This window comes from Aulonocara sp. 'chitande type north' Nkhata Bay, linkage group LG7 (assembly GCF_057382095.1).
Source record: "Aulonocara sp. 'chitande type north' Nkhata Bay isolate Kocher_YH1m ecotype deep benthic linkage group LG7, A_spYH_male_GT1.1, whole genome shotgun sequence".
Lineage (NCBI taxonomy): Eukaryota > Metazoa > Chordata > Actinopteri > Cichliformes > Cichlidae > Aulonocara > Aulonocara sp. 'chitande type north' Nkhata Bay.
The window spans coordinates 49720829-49740244 of record NC_141350.1 but is presented as its reverse complement, the minus strand read 5'-3'; the positions used below and the strand labels follow the sequence as shown (position 1 = coordinate 49740244).

Here is a 19416-nt window from a genome sequence, read left to right as displayed (position 1 = left end):
AACCTGTAGACTGTGTACCCAACCTCTTAAAATTACATGCAAATAAATATAAGGAAAGGATGTTCTTTTGGGGGTGTGGGGGGCTCAAAACTGGATTTTATAGTCTGATTTGGTAAAACATTTAGTATATTGTATATTAGGAACCTGACTAAAAACATACAACTTCAGGACACGCCTGATACACAAAACAAAAAGTGCATTCCCAACTTGTATTTATAACCAGTTAGGGAGAGCACAAAACTAAAGGATAGTCCAGCTCTTGTTGCAGAAGAGCAATTTATGTAGATTCTGCCCATCTACTCAGCTCTAATACAACAGCAGTGTGCAAACGATGGGTTGTACACACATGCTCATTTGATCTTGATGTAAGTCTTGGTGTAACACTGCGAAAAAAAAAAAATACATTGTATGACCAAATTTGATTGTTTACAGGTGGACACAAGTATCAAAAAGAAATGGTGCATATATCTTAAAAAGTCTGTTAGCCTTTTTAAAACTCAAGATGGCTGTTGGCAAAAGAAGACAATATAATTTGTTATTCAGAGTAACTATAAAGTAAATGTCAAATCACATATGTTCAATAATGTAGAAATTTACTTTAGAAGTCTGAAACTACTCTTTTTTTTCTTTTTAAATCATTTGCAAACAGTCTCCAGTAGTACAGGAATTACTATTCATTTCCATTACATCTGCTGGATGGACCCTTACATTCTCACCTGCAGAAAAGCAAACTCGTATTGCTTATGGTTGCAAAAGAGTTAGAGGAGGTTGTCTACTATTCCTAAGATCAGTGGCTTGATCTACTGCGTCCGTATGTGGAAGCATCCTTGGACAAAATACTGTAAAACGCCTCTTAAGCATCTATCTGGGCTTTAAAAAGTGGCTGCAGGTTGCAGTATAAAAGTAATTCGTGTGCTAGGTGAGGGTAAAAAAAAACAACAGAAAAACCGCATTATAGAAACTACAGTCGTTTTACAATGACTAAACTAGGAGAGGGTGGAACATTAACCTACTAACCTAACTTACTTGATGGTGCAGTTAGATTAGTTATGCAGGTAAGTTAATACATCAAAGAGCTGGGCAGCGGAGTGGGGCATGTGTTGCCTTGGAGCAAGAAGGTATGAACCTGCGAAAAGACCTGCCTGTCAGGTTATTCTAAAGTCCCTTTTTGGTGCCATAGTAAGTGGTTATCTGTCTCTCTGCAACTGCCTGTTGAAAAGATAAGTGGCTATTTAAAAAAAAAAAAAAAAAAAAACCTTAAAATTAAAATAATAGCATGGTGTGCCCTGAGAGCCTGGGTAAAAGAGTCTTTATGCATTTAACACGTGAAATTCACTGAATTGCACAGGAAAAAAAAAAAAGGCACCTAATGAATATTAAATGTCTGAACCTAGCTTTGTTGCAGTGCTACGAAAGAGGTCAAAGGATAATCCCTCAACCTGCACTTTGCTGTGCATTTTCAATGATAATTAGACCACTGAAATTAGACCACAGAAAACAGGAAAACGCATTACAGGGTGCGTTAAAATGGATCTCCAATCCCAAAATAAACCACACCACATCCTTTACCTTGTGTGATGAAGCTGTACTCTGGTTTTTCTTTGGCTTCGAGTGTCTGCTCCTTGTTCTTGGTCGGACTTCTGTCGTAGCCAGTGCTGGCAGATGGTGGAGTGTTCTTAGGTGTGAGGGGAGCGTGGATGCTGTTTGCAGGTACGTGACCCCTCTCCAGCAACAAGTGCACTGTCTGAGCCACGCAGGAAGTAAAACTAAGTGTTAAGATGCCAGCTAGGCAGCAACATAATTTAAAGATACTGCTCACATGGTGGCTCATGGGAACTGTCATCCCCTCACCTGTCCGGTGTCTCTGAGAGCCTCTACCGCTTGCTGATGAGTGGCCCCCTCCAGGCTCTTTCCATTGACAGCCACCACACGATCACCTAAGCCGCAGACAGACAGGTATTGCCCAAAGACGAAAGAGTCTAAATTTCATCCAATTTCATTTTTTCCTTTGTGCTACATATTTGTTACACTAGTGTCTACCTTTCTGTATCCTTCCATCAAGCTCTGCAGCACCTTTTGGTATAAGACCTTTCACATAGATGCCTCCATGTCGGACAGCAGTGCCAGCTCCTCCCTAAGATAATGACAGAACTCTTAGTGAAATGAGCCAAAGAGAAAATGCATAATTCTTTATTTGTCTGTGGGGGTTGATGGCAGGGTTGGATGTGTTTTATATGATAACTGCTTTATCTTTATTGTGGCTTCAGAACTGTGAAGAGAATATCAAACTGTACAAGAGAAGTATTTTAAAGTAATTTTAACAGAAAATTCAAGACCAGAAGTTTATATTTCAGTTTTTTTGGACCGGGGGTTGAATGAAGCTTATACTTTGGTGCATAAGAACTGTCACAGGTGGAGTAGATGATGATTTTGAAGTTTAGCAAGTTTTGTCAAAGACCAAGTTAAAACTTGGTTTTAGACACTATGAATCATGACCATATGACACAAGCTCCTTTTCCTCTTGTTCAAATGACCTTTTAGGTGGATTTTGTGATTCTGGAGTTTGCTTAGGTATTAAACAAAGCTCTTATTATTTTTAAATCTTCTAAAAATTTAAAAAGACCAACAACACAAGTTCATGTGTGACAGCAGTCTGAAGACATAATAAAGTGATTTGTTAAAATGGTTTAGTGGTTTAATTAACCCAAGTCAATCATATTCAAAATTCCAGAGAGACTAATTAGAGCAGTGATTACTCACATCATTTAAAGTCCCTACTGTAAGAGATACTGTGACATTTCTTTCTTTCAAATCCTTCTTGATTAAAAAAATAAAGTTGACATGCATGAGGGTTAGTATTACCACAAGAACGTCCAACACACGGCAATAAGAAATGAAACCAAACCAAACAACATGTGAACTGGATGAGTCGGGGGGGGGGAAAAAAGGTGCAAAACAAAGAAAAGGGTGAAAACCTTGCCGAACAGTACCGTGACACTTAAGCCCAGGCTGCTGTCTTTTTTGGACAGCTCAATGTCATATAGTTCTCCTGGATGGAGACTATTGACCCCTGAGGCATTACCATTTAAATTTTCCATGATGTTTTCCTGCAAACAGAGAATAGGGCATTACAGTGAATTATCACAAGCCTGAACATGCAGAAAGAAATCAAGGTGAGTGAGTAGACTGACTAAACAAGCCGATACAGTGAAAAAACACAAGGAATATCATGCAGCATACAGTTGCAATGCAGCCTTTCATTGACAGTGTAAATGCAATGACAGGCAAATGTTATAAAGAACAGGCAGTTAGTTGTGCCAAGCATCAGGTTATATGTAATGCTTGTGTATAGAAAACAAACAATCATATTCTGTTCCATTAACGTAAGAAAATTTCTACTAGAAGACACAATTCTGTGTATTATACTTAACGGAGCTCCTAATTGAGAGCCTAGGGCAATGTATAAAAGCAGGGAATCCATTAAAATGAGTCCATTTAAAAATAAACAAACCTTTTTGACCTTTTGTTTCTCTTGACTACTTGAATAAGTTTCCTCGTCCATGTCTGAATCTCCACGGTCAGAATGCTCAGAGACTTTGGGAGCTTCCAGCACTTTAGATTTTCTAGTTTTGGGAGGTAGAGCTGGTGGTGTAGGATCAGGACCTACATTTGGATGTTGGGCAGTGGGTGCAGCACTCCTTTCTAGGTATTGCTGAACTCCACCAGGGGCTTGGTTGGTTTTAGCCACAATGCTCGTCTTAGAGTCTTGAGAACTGAGGGCAGTGTCCTGTTGAGCTGGTGATGAGTTAGATGACTGTATGCCAGCACTTTGCTGTAGAGGGCTGGGGCTTCTTGTTCCTGCATGCTCTTCTGAGGAGGTATCAAAGTCCAGTTCTTGTTTCTGAGCAGAGTTAAGGGACTTAAATGAAGACCCGTGCTGGTAGGGTGAATATCCTCCAGGAGATTCTGTTGGAACAAAAAAGGTTTTGGATAAAAGTCAGGATCAATCCTGACAAGGTGCACATGAAAACAAAAATTATACCTGTAACCCTGATTTTACCTTTGTAGAGCCTCTCTTTGGGCTGTGATACGACGAGAGTAACGTCATCAGGAGAATTCTGAAGTATATCAACCACGGTCGTGTGAGAAAGTCCTTCTAGGCTTTTCTCATTTACAGAGATCAGCCGGTCACCTGAATCAACAAGACCACCGTTGCTCACACAGACAACAACTACTCATATTCACAGCAAGAATGAAACAACCTTAAGAGCTAACCATCAGCACAAGCAGACAACAAGAACACCATCATCTGAATACGGAAGGTAGAAAGTGGCAACAAAAAAGTAGCATACCGGGTTTGAGGCAGCCATTGATATCAGCGGGACCACCGGGAGTGACGGAGCTAATGATGGTGCCAAGGTCTGCACGGCCAGAGTTCTCTCCTGCTACAACTTGAAACCCTACAGGACAAACACACACTGCAAATGTATGAACCCAAAACTATAAACTGTTGCATGCAAATGTAGAGGCAGCCTCTGGCAAACACCATTTTTGTTTATTCAGCTGAAAGATTTGCATACAGCAAAATTACTGGTTATCCAAGTCCTTAAAATAGAAAAGCAACAGGTTGCCTAAGGGGGAGTTATTCACTTCTTTTAACTCAGAAATCTGTCAAGTATACAGCATGTCCAGGGTCCCCCCAGCATTTCAAGCAGTTTAAAGCAGTTGTCAAAACAGCAGAGACTGTGTAAAATAAAACTAATTTTATGAATATATTCATTCACTCTTACCGAGTCCGTATTTCACATCTTTCTTCAAGTTTACAGTTGTGATCTCTCTCTCTGGAGATGGTAACGCATTAACCTTTTTCTTTAGGGAATCTGTCCAAAGAAAAAACATATTAAATACATGACATCTTCTGTAACACAGTTACGTCCTTTTTGAGTTTGGTAAGCAGGGAAGAAAACGCAGCCCACTCTGAAAGCACTACACTGTAACTACTAATCAGTTCAAGAGGACATACAGTGTAGCTGAAGGGCTCCCTCTTTAGTAGAATTGAATAACAAGCCTGAAAAGCTTGGCTAAGCTGGGATGAAAGTTGAGTTCAGTGCCAAGAATTAAGCTATTAAATGGTGGGAGCGGGGCCAAAGCCAAGGTCCACAGGCATCGAGCACTGAGAGAAAAGAGACTGGACTATTTTTTTGTATATATTCATGGTTTGCTAAATCTCAGAGAGATATTGGTGAACAGACTAGAGTTGTAGAGACAGAATGCTAAAAATGAGTAATAATTGGTATCTGTGGGAACAAGAATCACATTTCCTTACGTACCATTCACAGATGCTGGGGTTGAAGGTGGTCCAGAGGAATTGTGCATGCTAACACCTGTGAAAGAATGCAACGCATTAATAAGAGCATTCTTTCAGTATTTCAGGCATGACCTCTACACCTCTGATGCTCCGCTCTTCACAGGTCAGCATTCTTACCTACTACATATGCTTGGCCGGTATCCTCTATGGAAGAGGAGTCAGATTCTTTTTTGGACATGCTGGTGCTCCAGGCTGCGCTGCTGAGGGGTGGTATGCCAAATGATCTGAGAAAGCAAAACACAGATGAGAAAAATTAGGTGTCTTCTACAACGCTGAAGACACTCTCTTAATAACATTAGGCCCCTGAAATTTCTAAGCTAAAAATCACAGGTCATCTGTGAAGCTGACACAAGGGGGAGCAGCTGACACAAAACAGACTTGTTGCTTACTAAAAAAGGCACAATGACACAAACACACACTAAGGCGCATGTACACCCACACACAGACCCCCGGGGGTCAATTACAGGCTGGAGGTAGAGTTTTATATGTCTCTGTAGTGCAGAGTAGTCTCAGCAACAGATCCTCAGTAACTTTAGTCTGCCCTGAAGAGACTGACAGTGAAACCTAAACACATGTACAGGACCCCATACTGGAGGAAAAAGGCATTGAATAAAAAGATGAGAAACACAGTTTTCTTATTTATTTTTCTTATTTCTTATTATAAAGTTAAATTCAGCATTTGCTCATAATTTCCTTTCATTACGTTTCATTAAGCTTATGGGAAATAATCCGGGTCTTGCTTTTGACATGTTTTGCTTTTCTCAACTCACTTGTCCTGTTGGTGTAGGATGGAGTCTGTGTCTGAGCTGGCTCGCTGATGTTGCTGGAAGTGAGAGGCCAGTTGGTTGGCTTGTGGCTGACTAAGTCCGCTGTGCGACTGACCACGATACAACTCTGCCAGCCTGTCCTCCGGAGACTCTGGCATTTGCCCGAGGTTGTGGTGGGAACGACTCATTGCTCGGGGATTGGAAAGGACCGTGGAGGCCGCTGGATTGAACCCTGGAAAGTGAAGCTCATCTTGGACTAATACTGAGCCAGACAGTGCCTTATTGAGGGCTGCCTCTGAGTATGAGATTCTCTTCAGTTGGTCTGGGTTGGAGCGTGTCGATAAACTTGGGGCCAGGCTGCCCGAACTCGCTCTCATACCAACGGCATCTCCACTCCGAGAGTCGAGGGAGTACTGCAAACTGTTTTCTGGTGAGCGGGAACATGAAAGACATAAAAGTCTGTCATTCTATAGTAATAATAATCATTAGTGCTTATTAACATGAGGCAGGTAATTCCAAAGAGCTGATTCGTTGATTTATTCCAATTAGTGTTGCCTGTGACAGATGCATCAAGTTAACCCTCATCTCTATAAAAAAAAAACAAACAAACCTAGGTCTTGCTGCTCCTGGTTGTTTTGGCGAGCCTTCATCTGCAGGTGGAACTTATGCTGATCTGAACACAGCTGTAGCAAATACTGACATGTCTTGTTGCTGTCTGTCTGAAACAGGTGCTTAATGCCATCTGATGTGTTCTGAAGGCAAATCTTCTTTTTCTGGAGGATTACAGACAAAAAAGAAACAAAAAAATGATAATATTAATAAACAAAGTTAAAATGGCCATCAATTGGATTACACTATAGTGGAAAACAAATACTGGTATACTGTAATACAGGTTTATTTCGAATAATAAGAGTCAAGCGCATACCGCAAAGGAAATCTTCTTTGTCTCCCTCCAGGGGAACCTTAGCACTGGGGTACGATTTCCATTAAGGACTTCAAAAATGAGCACCCCCTTGGAGTAAACACCCAGCATGATCCCTGTCTGAGATCTCTTCTCAGGAAGCACTCGATGGAAGTGGACTCCATATTCTGTCAGCTTCTGGCTCATCTTTAAAGACAAGAGAGATGGTACTAAGATACTCAAATAATAATCAAATTAACATAGAAAACAGGAACTTTCCAAATGAGAACCAGGGGTTAGTTTTTTGGGGTTTTTTTTCAAATTAAGGTTGATGAGGAAGCAAACATCCGTTTTTGTAGTCTCCAATGAGACAAAAAATACAACAAAATGAAATTTAAACAGACATTTTGCTCTTGTTACGGTACTTATTTTTTGTCAAACATACACTGCATGTCAGTCCTTCTGCCGAAGTAAACTGTTTGGTATAAAATAATCATTTACATCACAAAATAAAAACCTTGAGTTGCAATTTATTACTGAAAAAAATAACTTCAGCCATAACTGAATATATTTTTGATATCGACATGAAAACTGAATTTAAACGCAGTCTACTTTATTATTGCCAACCTTAAGGAACTCAAACTCCGCCTCAGATTCTGTTGCTCCGTAGTAGTTGCTGTGAAGCTTTGGCAGATCCTCCCTGATGGTGGTCTGGCCCACTTTGTCCAAGACAGACATCGAGAGATAGTGCTCCATTCGGAAATAAGTCTTCCCATGGAGCTGCAGGATCGGGATTAATGAGATTATTTTTAAGATACTTTTATTGTTTTATATATACAAGAGTCAAATGAAATACTTTTTTTTAAAAGTCATAGGAGAAAAGAAACTTTTAGTTGACTGATAACAAACAGATAAACAGCTGAGTGGGTACCTCAGGTTGATAGTCACCAAATTCAGCCTGCAATGCCAGAGAAGCCAGCAGCATGGCATCTTCTGTGCCGCAGCGCACTCTTTCCTCCAAGATGTCCTTCCTCAGCTGTAGGTAGTACTGATGTTTGGTCAATGCGTGCCTATAATCCACAGAAAATCACTTTAAGTGGTTAATATGCCAACATGAACACACTGTTATTTTTTTATGTAACGACAGCACACATTTGGCTTTTCCAGCTAATTGTGTGCAAAATGTGCACTTACTGTATTAAGTTGATATCTTCAAGGAAGAATTTGATGCGGAAAAAAAGGTTAAAAAGCATGTCAGATCTCCTTTTCTTGGACTCCTCCTTCCATCCCTCTGGGGCCACTTTGGATAATTTGGCATCAAGATCAACGAAGAAAAACTCATTTTCTGTGTGTGATTTTCAGGATGAAAGGGTTAGAAAGTCAAGTTAGGCTGTCTTAAGCTTTGCATCTTTACAGGAAATTGATCAAAATGAACAACTAAAACCAACCAAACCGATATTTGTTTATGTGCATTTATACACTTTTAAACTTTCCACTTCAAAAATGAAAACATTTATTTCGAATACAATTTGAGTTAATTTTAAAGAACTTTTAAAATGCTTTTTTCTTATGTGAGAATTAAGACCTCTGGGGGCAACTACTAAAGACTAAACAAACAAAGAACAACTGTGAAACACTTATCAAAATAACACAAGATCACATCCATTCTCTCACACACACACACACACCTCAAACCACAAACACACAATACCTTTGAGGTATGCGAGGCCGAAGAGATGATGCTCCACAAGTCCAGTGTGAGCAACCACCATGTCAAAAACGTCTTTACACACTGCCTTGATGTCACAGCTCAGCTCCAGCTTTTGGCCATTGAGCAGTACCACACCCACCTTCCTCTGCACTTCTTCCACCTTCCCACGTTTCTTGAGTTAAAGAATACAAAGCATGGAGTAATGGTTTACAAACAGATATAAAAATATGAATTCTTTGGCTTCAAGATGGCATAACTTTACATTCTCACCATTATTGACGAGGGAACAGATAAGGGCACGCAGGGCTCGCTGGCCATCTTCACAAACTCGGGTCCGTGAAAGTTCTACCACATAATAAAAAAGTCACTGTTAGACTTAAGTTTTATTTTACCAGCACACTAAAGGGTCTTTTGAAAATTACAACTGCCCTCTCACCCATGATATAAAATATGCATAACACAAATACTTCACACTAAGCTGCCACTTTATTAGGTATACCTACTCAGTTGCTTGTTAATGCAAATATCTAATCAGCCAGTAATTTGGCAACAACCCAGTGCATTTAGGCATGGAGACATGGTGTAAACGACCTGCTTAAGTTCAAGCTGAAAATCAGAATGGGGAAAGAAAGGAGGATTAATGTCACTCTGAATGTGGCACGGTTGTTGGTGCCAGATGTGCTGGACTGAATATTTCAGAACAGGAAACGAAGGCCAAAATTCACACAGGCTCACTATAAAAATTGAACAACAGAAGATTGGAAAACATTCCCTGGTTCAGTGATTCTTGATTTCTTCTGAGAGACTCAGATGGAAGGGTCAGAATTTGGCCTTAACAACATGAAAGGATGCATCCATCCCACCTTGTATCAAGGCAACTGGTAATGTTGTAATAATGTGGGAGATATTTTTTCTGGAAAACCTTGGGCCTCTTAGTACCAAACAACATAACCACCTTCAGTATTGCTGCTAATTACGTTTATCCCTTTATGACCACAGTATGCCCATCTTGTGACGGTTACTTCCAGCAGGATAGCATGCCACAAAGCTCAGATCATCTCAAACTGGTTTCCTGAACATGACAATGAGCTCACTGTACTCAAATGGTCTGCACAGTGACCAGATCACAATCTAATGGAGCCCCTTTGGGATGTGGTGGAATGGCAGATAGGCATCATGGATGTGCAGTTGAGCAATCTGAAGCAACTCTCTGATGCCATCGTGTTAATATCCACCAAAATCTCTGAATAATGTTTCCAGCACCTTGTTGAATCTGTGACACAAAGAATTAAGATACTCTGAAAGCAGAACGGGTACAACCAGGTTCTAAAAAAGGTATAACTCAAAGTGACCAAAGTGACGTAGTTTAAAAGCTCTCAGCAGAGCATTATGCACTCATTTGCAGGTCAGAGAGAGATATGAATATATGCTTTATAGTGTTGTACACATTTCCTTGTTGATTTTTTTGTTTTGTGTTTTTGCTATAATTGAATCTCACATGAGTCAGAAGAGCAGGACTCCTCTTCCTTAACTCACATGCTGTAGGTTTTTCCAACTGGAAACCTTTATTTCCTAAATTCCACCAATTATAATCAACCACAAACACACTAAAAAGTCTAGTCCTAGCAAGGGTGCTTAATTTATTGGCAATATAATATTCTATAGTATTTAGGGTATACTGGGAACAGCAACACAATTGTTACCATGCTTACCAACTGTGTTGATAAGCATGGTAACTACTATTTGGTATTTGGTAAATACTGCCAAATTAGACCATCCCACAAGGGGAAAAAAAGGGAGGGGAAAAAATCCACACGTCCCACAATCCTACATACTTTTAATTACTATAAGGAGGCTGAAATGAATTATGTACTCCAGTCAGCAGTTCATCTTTAGAGCATCAACAAGTTTGCTGCCAATGAGCTCATGTGAGTCTAAATTATACATCCATCATCAAATATTGCAATGCAAACACGCTTCAAGGCCACAAATGCTCAGAACTTGGATGCCGTTCTAGAGTTAGTGTGCTCCATAGTGATTAAAGAGCCTTTCTATTTAAATAAGAATGTCTTTGTAAAGAAAAAAAAAAGGCCAAAACTGCAAGAAAGATCATAATTAACAGAACATCAGTAATACTGCTACATGTGCAAACCTTGAGTTTGCGTGGAGGTACAGAAGAGGTATAGAGAGACTCTTGAAGGGCCAAGGGGTCATCTGTGGGGTAGAGGTTGGCCCTGGACAGCCTGTGGGCCATGTGGGCCTGAAGCCGCTGTACTTCCTCCTCCTGCCTCTGCAGCAGCAACTCTGCTCCAACCAGAGTGTCTTCAGCTCCCCCCTCATTGTGCCTGCAGGGAAGAGAAGAGGATGGGTGTCAGAAGAGTCTGGTGCTGTCTATAAGCAGAAAGGAAGCTATTCTCTCTGTGTGAGTGTGTGGTGGGGTTTATGTGAAGATACGTCTTCTATTTGGACACTTTGTTTCATTTTTTATGTAATGGACAAGTTTAAAGCTAGCAGCAAAATGGCTTTTTGTGTACAGCTGATGTTTTCGCTTTAGCATTCTGGGGAAAAAGGGAAGAAAAAGGGGCTCTGCTGTGGGACAAATTGTTGAGCAGGCTGAACAACAGCAGGCAGTTCTGATCTATAATGCCAGAGATTAGAGAGAGACAGAGAATGTTGAATGTGGATGTCACATTAGATGACCTCACTAGTGAAGCATGGAGCTGACCCTGCCAAGCCACACCAGCTGTATGTTTGTGGCTTAGAGTACCAAACAGGATAGCTTCCACATTCACTAGGATATTTGTGATGTGGGGGTGGGATGGGTGAGGGGCACGTGAGGGGGGTGGGAGAGACTGGGCATTACCTGTGTCTGTTTGCATTGTGGCTTGCCAGCGCCAACGCGTCATGTTCGGTTAGAAGTGCCAGCTGGGAGCCATACCTGCCAATTTCACCAGGTTTCTTAGCTAGAAAAGACAGCAGAATGTCAGTACAATAAACAAAAACAAAGGAAAATACACATCAATTAACATGAATACTTAGGTCCATCATGTAAGTATGCCAAAATTAGCTATACAGGCTAATTTTCCTCTGCAGTCACCAGTAGGCTAGTGGCATTTTTTTTTTTTTTTTTTTTTTTTAAAACATAAAGAGAACCCCCCCCCAAAAAAAAGATGCAAAAGCATCCAAGCATAGAGGTGCACAAAAAAGCCAAAGGGCTAAATGCTGTTTTTACATTTTTATAGTAAAACAGACACGCACACATGGTGCTGCAAATACCTGTCAAAGGTGCAATTATAGAAGAGTAAAATCAGCACAACAAATGGCATCTCTGTTGCCTTGCAATAAAGTGTGCTGCATTACAGCAACGGTAGGTGTAATAAAGTAATGACATACAGCTTTTCTGTCTTATAAGTTATTACTGAATGCATGTTTAAAAACAGGTTTGGATTTAGTAACACAAACTATGTTAGAGATGCTTTAGAATTCCACTACATTCTAGTGAATAATATAGATCCACAAGTTTCTTTTTCAGTGTTAAACTTTGGTGCAGGGTTACATTAGAATGGGCTTCAAGTCTTTTTGGCCTTTAACTAAATTTTGCAGCAGGGATTTGTTTTTAGTGATATGGATGGAAAAAGTTAGCCAGTTAATGTCTTAACCTTTAGGCTGATCTTAACTGAACTCCTCATTGACTAGCTCAGCCTTCTGTTGTGTTGACAATTTTAAGTGAATTAATCTTGAGTAGTCCTAGTGTGGAAATGGTAAATGGTCTGTATTTATATAGCGCTTTACTAGTCCCCAAGGACCCCAAAGCGCTTTACATATCCAGTCATCCACCCATTCACACACACATTCACACACTGGTGATGGCAGCTACATTGTAGCCACAGCCACCCTGGGGCGCACTGACAGAGGCGAGGCTGCTGGACACTGGCGCCACCGGGCCCTCTGACCACCACCAGTAGGCAACGGGTGAAGTGTCTTGCCCAAGGACACAACGACCGAGACTGTCCAAGCCGGAGCTCGAACCGGCAACCTTCGATTACAAGGCGAACTCCCAGCTCTTGAGCCACGATCGCCCTTACATTATGCACACTACTACTACAATAACAATAAGCTGCATTGCACAATTTCATTTTTCACTGACAGTGGAAAGGAATTCTTACCTTATGCAATCTTACATAGTGAAAGGCAACATGCAATTTGTTTAGCGGCATCAGACAATCAAATAACAGCAGTTGATTGGAAGTTACCTCAACATGGGAAACTGCCAGGTCTGCTGCTGTGCTTCTAAATCAAGCAAAAGCAGCGGCACTTCGCTTTAAGCCTAAAAAGTGCACTATGAAGTCACCGTAAGCCACTGCGGAAACTGAGTATTAGCAGAACAGCCACAGCTCAGTATGGCTCTCTCATGTTATTATTAAGTGACTGATTTATTCTCTTGCATGCACATAGCCAAGATGAGTTACATGTGTGCGGCACCTATCACCTGTTAGTTACATTTCATAGTATGCTATGTGTGGGTGGGATCGCCATTAAAAGTGTAATAGCAGTAAAGGATTTGTCAGTGGCGTCTTTTACCTTGCCTGTAATCTGGATCAGAGGAGGCGAGTGAGGGGCTTTCACTGGATGAACTGTAATCACTGTGGTACCTGTGGTGGGTGTGGACTGGATCTGGCAACAGAGAAATTCATTTGAAAATTATGTATTATACAAACCACACAGTAGTATAGTAATAACAATAATAACATCAATAACAACAAAAGGGATAACTTCATGCACTTAATACAAATTAAGGTGTTAAGGTGAAGCCGTGTATTTGTCAATGTTACATAAAACAGAGGTTTACAATAAGTTGTATGAGACTTTATGGGGCTAGGACAACATATGAATTGATGGGCGCATGTTTTCATTTACTCCACAATCTACTGAAACCAAACGGTGACACTAAGCCTGTAAAATAATACACACAAAGCAGGATTTAGTCATGCTGTGGGTAAACACTCCTAATGAAAGGCATATGTACCTACAAGGAAAAGCAGATTTAGCAAGTGTATGCAGGCATGCCTCCAGTCAGGTTAGAATGCTTTTTTTTTTTTTTAATTTAAGGCGTAAACTTTTGTCTTGCTAGACTGGGTGAACCACAGCAAGTACAGACCAGTTCCCCACACTTAAATGTTTCTCAAAGCAAAGCCCAATTAACTTAATAATAACCTAAAAATCTGTGGTAACTGAGAAAAAACAAACAAACAATATGATTCAATCTGAAACCTACCCTAATGTATCATGTGCTCTTTGCATTGTACACAGAACTTGAAAATCCTGCTCCTCAGTACCAACTACATAGCTTGAATGAATGGGATTCCCAAGTCACTGCTAAGGCATTTTATTTTACAGTTTCACAAAACAACAGAGTTCAACTTGTACTGATCTCTGTCTTTCGTAAACATGTTAAGCAAAAAAGCATTGTGGCCCGACAGCCACTATAATGTTACTTAGAGGAAGGAGGACTGGTTGGACTATCACCCAAAATAGTTTTCCATCTTCCAGTGGACGGTGACTCATTTCCTTTAACACAAAAAGGTGCACAGAGGAGCAGTCTTGTGTAATTTACAGTAAGTTACCCATGCAGTCACAATGACTTACATTTCTGCTTCAAAGCCCTCACTGAGACATACATACGTGCAGTCACCTGCCTTTATACTTAGGTGAGTTTTAGAAACACTGAGGTGAAGAATACAATGCAGAGAAAAATTATCATCATGAAAAAGCTTTTTCAAAGAAGAGGAGCTTACAACAGCTAATAAAAAAAAAAACATATTTATCAATATGGATTACTTAACAACACTTTACTGAGCTTCACAGAAAGGAGGAAACATGATAAAAAGCAATAAAGCATTTGATTTTAAAGGAATCTACTTCTACTATTTCAACTACGATGTTTTGCTATAAGTCAGAATGATACTGGAGGTTATTTCAGTTTTATCAACCTTGTCAAGGAAGGAAAAAAAAATAAAAAAAGAATTGTAACCCCACTGTTAAAAAAAACAACAAAAAAACAACAACAAAACAACCCCTACCCTGACTCCCTAAGTCTGGTGAGGTCCTGGAGGTGCTAAAAATAACAGAAAAAAAGCTTGGAGCCTATCCCAGATAAATTTCATCCAGGGCGGGGCACCCATTTTGACAGGTCGTTGGTCAATCCCGACAACCACACTTACGAGTTTCCTCCTCATCTAACCCGATTGTCTTTGGACTATGGAAGCAACCGAAGCACCTGGAAAAACCCATGCAGAAAAGTTTGAGCCCAGCTGTGAGATTACCACACTGTGCTGACCCACGCAAAATATAAATATATTTTTATGAATGTGGCAACCTGAATCTGGATACAGATTTAAGATGATTCATGTGCCACACACTCTTTTTGGTCATGGAAACAGCACTAAATGAGTTAGTTGTAACAAAGACAAGAAAAAACAAATCACCCCCAAAAAAACCCAAAAAACAAATAATCCCTAGGACCAGTGTGTCAGTCGGTGCTTTTAGGTAATTTCAAAAAGTAACAGAGATGATAACAGCTGAGTGGAGAGTGAGATTTCCCTCATAATGTAAATGTTTATAAGTAAGCAAGGGAACAGAAGGGTTAGAAAAATGCAGAGTTCAAAAAAGATGTAGTGCAAAGCTCATTCTCAGTGCCACCAATTATACCAGCTTCATTCACAGGAAAATATAAAGGAAACCGTAAAGGTAAATAAATAATGCAATAAAATCCTTCTTTTTCTTAAAGATTGTAATGACAGAAAAAAAGATGAGTACTTCTGTTGTTCGTATGTTTTGTTTTCTGGAAATACTTTGCAGGAGAGAGAGCACTCCACACAAACTTGCTGGAAAAGCAGCCTCTACATAACAGTCTCTACATACTTTAAGGCAAAGAGCATCAATTCTAGGAAAGAATTATCAAAGCATGCATTCACCACCAAGCTTTCTCCAGGCTGCACTTCATCTTTCATTTGTCCTCACATACATGTTTATCTCCATGATCTGACTTTATGTAGGTGACACCTCTGCATGTACTACAAGTGTCTACAGTCCTTCAGTCTTTAAGTATTTTACACTGAGAAAAAGACCCTACTCTGACTGTGCTCTGAGGTTATTTAGTCCCTCGGAGCACTAAATAATTGGACATTGGACATTATTCATAATGTGAAGAGGAAATAAGTTAGGTAGCTCAAATGGTTTAGAAATAACAAACAGTCAACAGCTTTCCACAAAAAAAAACAAACACTCAGCAATCTCATCTCCTGCTGACTCAAATAGAATAATTAAGACAATTTCAAAAGGCTGTGATTTACAGACACACCTCCCCTTCCTCTGGAGCAGCAGCGTTCTGTACCGCTGTCCAACATGGACCCACCCCGGCAGAAACCCACATAATCTGCTGCCAAGTGCCGGAAAAGTCCAATAATGTTAGGAATTCCCTCATCTGCTACGCATGACTCCTATTACAGCCTCCAGTTCGACAAGGAAAGCTTTGACTTATTTAAGACTGACACCAAAAATGGTGTGTGGGGGTTGTTTGAGACAGAAGAGCCCAGGTACAGACATGCCCATGCACACAAAGGCATGCACACAAGCACACAAACGTGAGCGTTGCAATACATTTAGACAAGACTTGTAAATGCACGCACACACAGAAGGGCAGTCAAGGGCTGTTTAACCCTGTAAAACCTGAGACCACTGACCACTGCTGTGCCATCACTTTCCTGCAGAAAAGAACAGAAAGAAGTGAGAGAGAGGAAAAAAAAAAGAAAAGGAAAAGAGGTCTCTGCCAAGAAACACATCCAACAAGGCCCCCTCCAAATGGTTTGTACTCAATTAGGCCCATTCATGGTGTAGCCAAAGAACAGTTGGCTCACCCTTTGCAGACACCCTCAGTCACTTCTGACGGCAGTAAACAAAGCTTCTCTCCAGGATGCTTTGTAATATCCATCATTTAATATTAATGAATAGTTCAACCCACTCAGTCTTCGTTGCACATTCACAAGCAATCACAAACACAACAGTAATGCCATTTTTCCCCACAATTCCTTGCTAAAAATCTCATTTTTAAAAAAATATTTACCACAGTGTTAAAGCCTGCAGCGTGTGGCAGTCATCCCAAAGCTTTAGTTTAAGTTTCTTTCAGTTTGTGGATCTTAAATTGGAAATATCTGCTGGACTTTTTTTAGTGACTCTTTAAATCTGGACCTTGTTTTTGTGTCATCTTAGCAGTTATATGAAGGTGTTGCTCATGCTACCCATAAGGTGTGAAGTGACAAAGTCTTGCACTTTCATGAGATGAAGAAATAAAAAAAAAAACCAAACAAACCCTTAAATCCTCTAAATTACAATCGATACAAAGCAAAGGGGAGTGAAAGAAAAGAAGGCAAGAAGGTACTTGCTGGGGGATGAAAAGCCACAGTCGAGGAAAAGAATGCTTGGTTGGTGGTTCAGTCAGCATCAAAAATAGCTGCGAGAAAAGCAGGGAGGCTGAAGGCTGGACGGAGCACAGAGTGGGGATGTTGCAAGAACAGCAAGAGAGCAAGAGGTAGAAGACAGTGGTTTATTGTATGAAATCGTTCAAGCCTCATGCGCCTTAAACGGCTCTCAGCTGGCCAAGAGACATGTGACTCACTGCATAAACTTACTTTACTAAGAATTTCATAATCTCCAACAGGAAACTTAAAGCTCTTATAACAGATGACTGACGTGTTAAACAGTTCTGCTTGATGTCCTTGATTTAAGCATTGTGCTATTATTTTAAGACTATTTTCCTTTCAGTCTGTACACACTGAAAGTATGTAACTAGTTCGCATCTATCCTTTATATGCATGTTTATAGCCATGATAATTTTTTTTTTTTTTTAAAGGGATTTTGTATATAACATCTCTGACAGTCAGCAGCAGGCTAGAATTAAGCCAACCTATAATTACTGGTCACTGTAGCAATGAGTCATTCTGTCTAAACCTTGCTGCCCAGCCACCACCAAGCCAGCACCCGGTTCCCCATACTTCACAACACTTAGGTGGTAGTTACTACAGATGGATACGCAACTTGTAACTAGTCCAACTGTCTTGGTTGCTCACTTGATCCCGTTGCTTTCACTTTATTTTTGTCTTTCAGATCAGGTCAGCTGATGACTCCATGCTGTGCCTGATAAATCCATGCACTACAGAGTCTGACACTTAACTTACATCAAGTGACCCTGAACTGGTCTGTTTTACTTAAGACTTCCTTCCTTGCCACAGTTGCAGACTAAACCCAAGAAATTTGTTGTGGCCAACCACACACATAACAGCAATCTTACATTTTTACACACTATAGGCGACATGTTGTATGCTCCGACAAAGGACTCCTAAGCACACATGACCAAAAGCAACCAGGTGCTTGTTGTTTGTGATGTGTTGAAATAAGGAAAGGCTTACATTGAAAAAACATCCCATGGAATGAAAACAACAGCTTGTTAGTCATTCTGTTTATATTAAATCAGCGCCAGCTTCCAAGAAAAGGCCAAAATTGCCATGATGGTTTTTTTTCCTAAAAGTGAAAATCATTCACAACACGTTGTCCACAGTAGGCGTCACAACCACAACGTGATACCACTTTGAATTACATGATTCTGGTTCGTATTTTGTTTTGAAAATTTGTCAAGGAATTTAACAAACACACAACAACACAAACTTAACCCTGAAAACATTCATTTGTACAAATTCTCTATTAAATTAAACCCCTAGCTTCAGCATACTCACCATCCACTGCTTGTCTTAGCGCCTGAAGTTTCCTCTGTTTTTCCTTGATCTTGTCATAGGCACCGGTGATGCCCGAGCCTACAGACAAGGCTGAGTGGTGATGAGGCTTCCGACTGTTCAGCCCACCAAACTCAAGGTATTGAGAATCCCTTTCTCTTAAAGCTTGCAAAGGTGATTTGCGCCTGCCACTGGAGTGTGTACTTAAGGCACTACTGCCTCTTCTTGCATCCTCCAAAGCCCCAAAGCGAAGAGCCTCTGGGTCAATGCAAGCCAAGTCCACAGAGGAAGCCCAGGTCTTCCTGGGCTGACTTAGCTTCAGTTCCCCACTGGAGAAAGGCAGAGATCTACGGTCCAGTTCCACAGGCCGGCCTTTTTGCTGGGGGTGAAAGGGGTGCAGATAGGGATAAGAACGCTGGGAATGGAGCGAGGGGGGCTTTGGGTAGAGTTCACTGGGTAAGTCAGAATTGGTGTGATAATCAGACAGGGAATACTGTAAAGCTGCCCCGTCATCCCCCTTCAAAAGATCCTGGATTGGCAGTGAGCCCATGGAACGACTAAGGCCTCGGTTTAGAGAGGTTTGTTCCTGAGTCTTCGCTCTGTAGCGCTCCAGAACCCGAGGGGCAGCACTCCTCCCTAAGAGCAGGGGAGAACCAAAATTTTAAACACCAAGCAGATACAGAGGCTGACAAGTGTTAAAATAGCTGCTTTGTGTCCAATAGTATATGACTGTTACACTTTTGCATGTAAAACAAACAACAGCAGCCCAAGGAATAAAAAGCTAATATTACTACAGTTCCTCAGTTTGTTGAGAAACTATTTTTCCATTGTTTTAAAAGGAAACCAAATTGTGGCCCAATAACTAACAATTTCTGCCACAAGCA

At 40.6% G+C, this 19416-nt stretch overlaps 1 protein-coding gene across 5 annotated transcripts in view; it reads right to left on the bottom strand.

Annotated features, from left to right (window-relative positions):
* The window catches only part of ptpn13 (protein tyrosine phosphatase non-receptor type 13), a 49321-nt gene that overhangs the window by 10308 nt on the left and 19597 nt on the right, over nucleotides 1-19416 (bottom strand). The window contains exons 7-28 of one of the 5 annotated variants that reach the window (XM_086301025.1): nucleotides 18536-19168; nucleotides 13329-13421; nucleotides 11611-11710; nucleotides 10900-11092; nucleotides 9018-9092; nucleotides 8748-8919; nucleotides 8231-8381; nucleotides 7968-8106; nucleotides 7664-7816; nucleotides 7061-7243; nucleotides 6746-6908; nucleotides 6139-6562; nucleotides 5486-5592; nucleotides 5331-5384; nucleotides 4791-4880; nucleotides 4353-4460; nucleotides 4061-4192; nucleotides 3512-3966; nucleotides 2976-3107; nucleotides 2041-2134; nucleotides 1852-1937; nucleotides 1570-1744 (exon numbers count right to left, since the gene is read on the bottom strand). In XM_086301025.1, the coding sequence (XP_086157151.1) occupies nucleotides 1570-1744; nucleotides 1852-1937; nucleotides 2041-2134; nucleotides 2976-3107; nucleotides 3512-3966; nucleotides 4061-4192; nucleotides 4353-4460; nucleotides 4791-4880; nucleotides 5331-5384; nucleotides 5486-5592; nucleotides 6139-6562; nucleotides 6746-6908; nucleotides 7061-7243; nucleotides 7664-7816; nucleotides 7968-8106; nucleotides 8231-8381; nucleotides 8748-8919; nucleotides 9018-9092; nucleotides 10900-11092; nucleotides 11611-11710; nucleotides 13329-13421; nucleotides 18536-19168 (3912 nt within the window). The remainder of the gene's footprint in view (nucleotides 1-1569; nucleotides 1745-1851; nucleotides 1938-2040; nucleotides 2135-2975; nucleotides 3108-3511; nucleotides 3967-4060; nucleotides 4193-4352; nucleotides 4461-4790; nucleotides 4881-5330; nucleotides 5385-5485; nucleotides 5593-6138; nucleotides 6563-6745; nucleotides 6909-7060; nucleotides 7244-7663; nucleotides 7817-7967; nucleotides 8107-8230; nucleotides 8382-8747; nucleotides 8920-9017; nucleotides 9093-10899; nucleotides 11093-11610; nucleotides 11711-13328; nucleotides 13422-18535; nucleotides 19169-19416) is intronic. The other 4 variants (XM_086301028.1, XM_086301027.1, XM_086301029.1 and 1 more) reach the window with 4 other exon arrangements.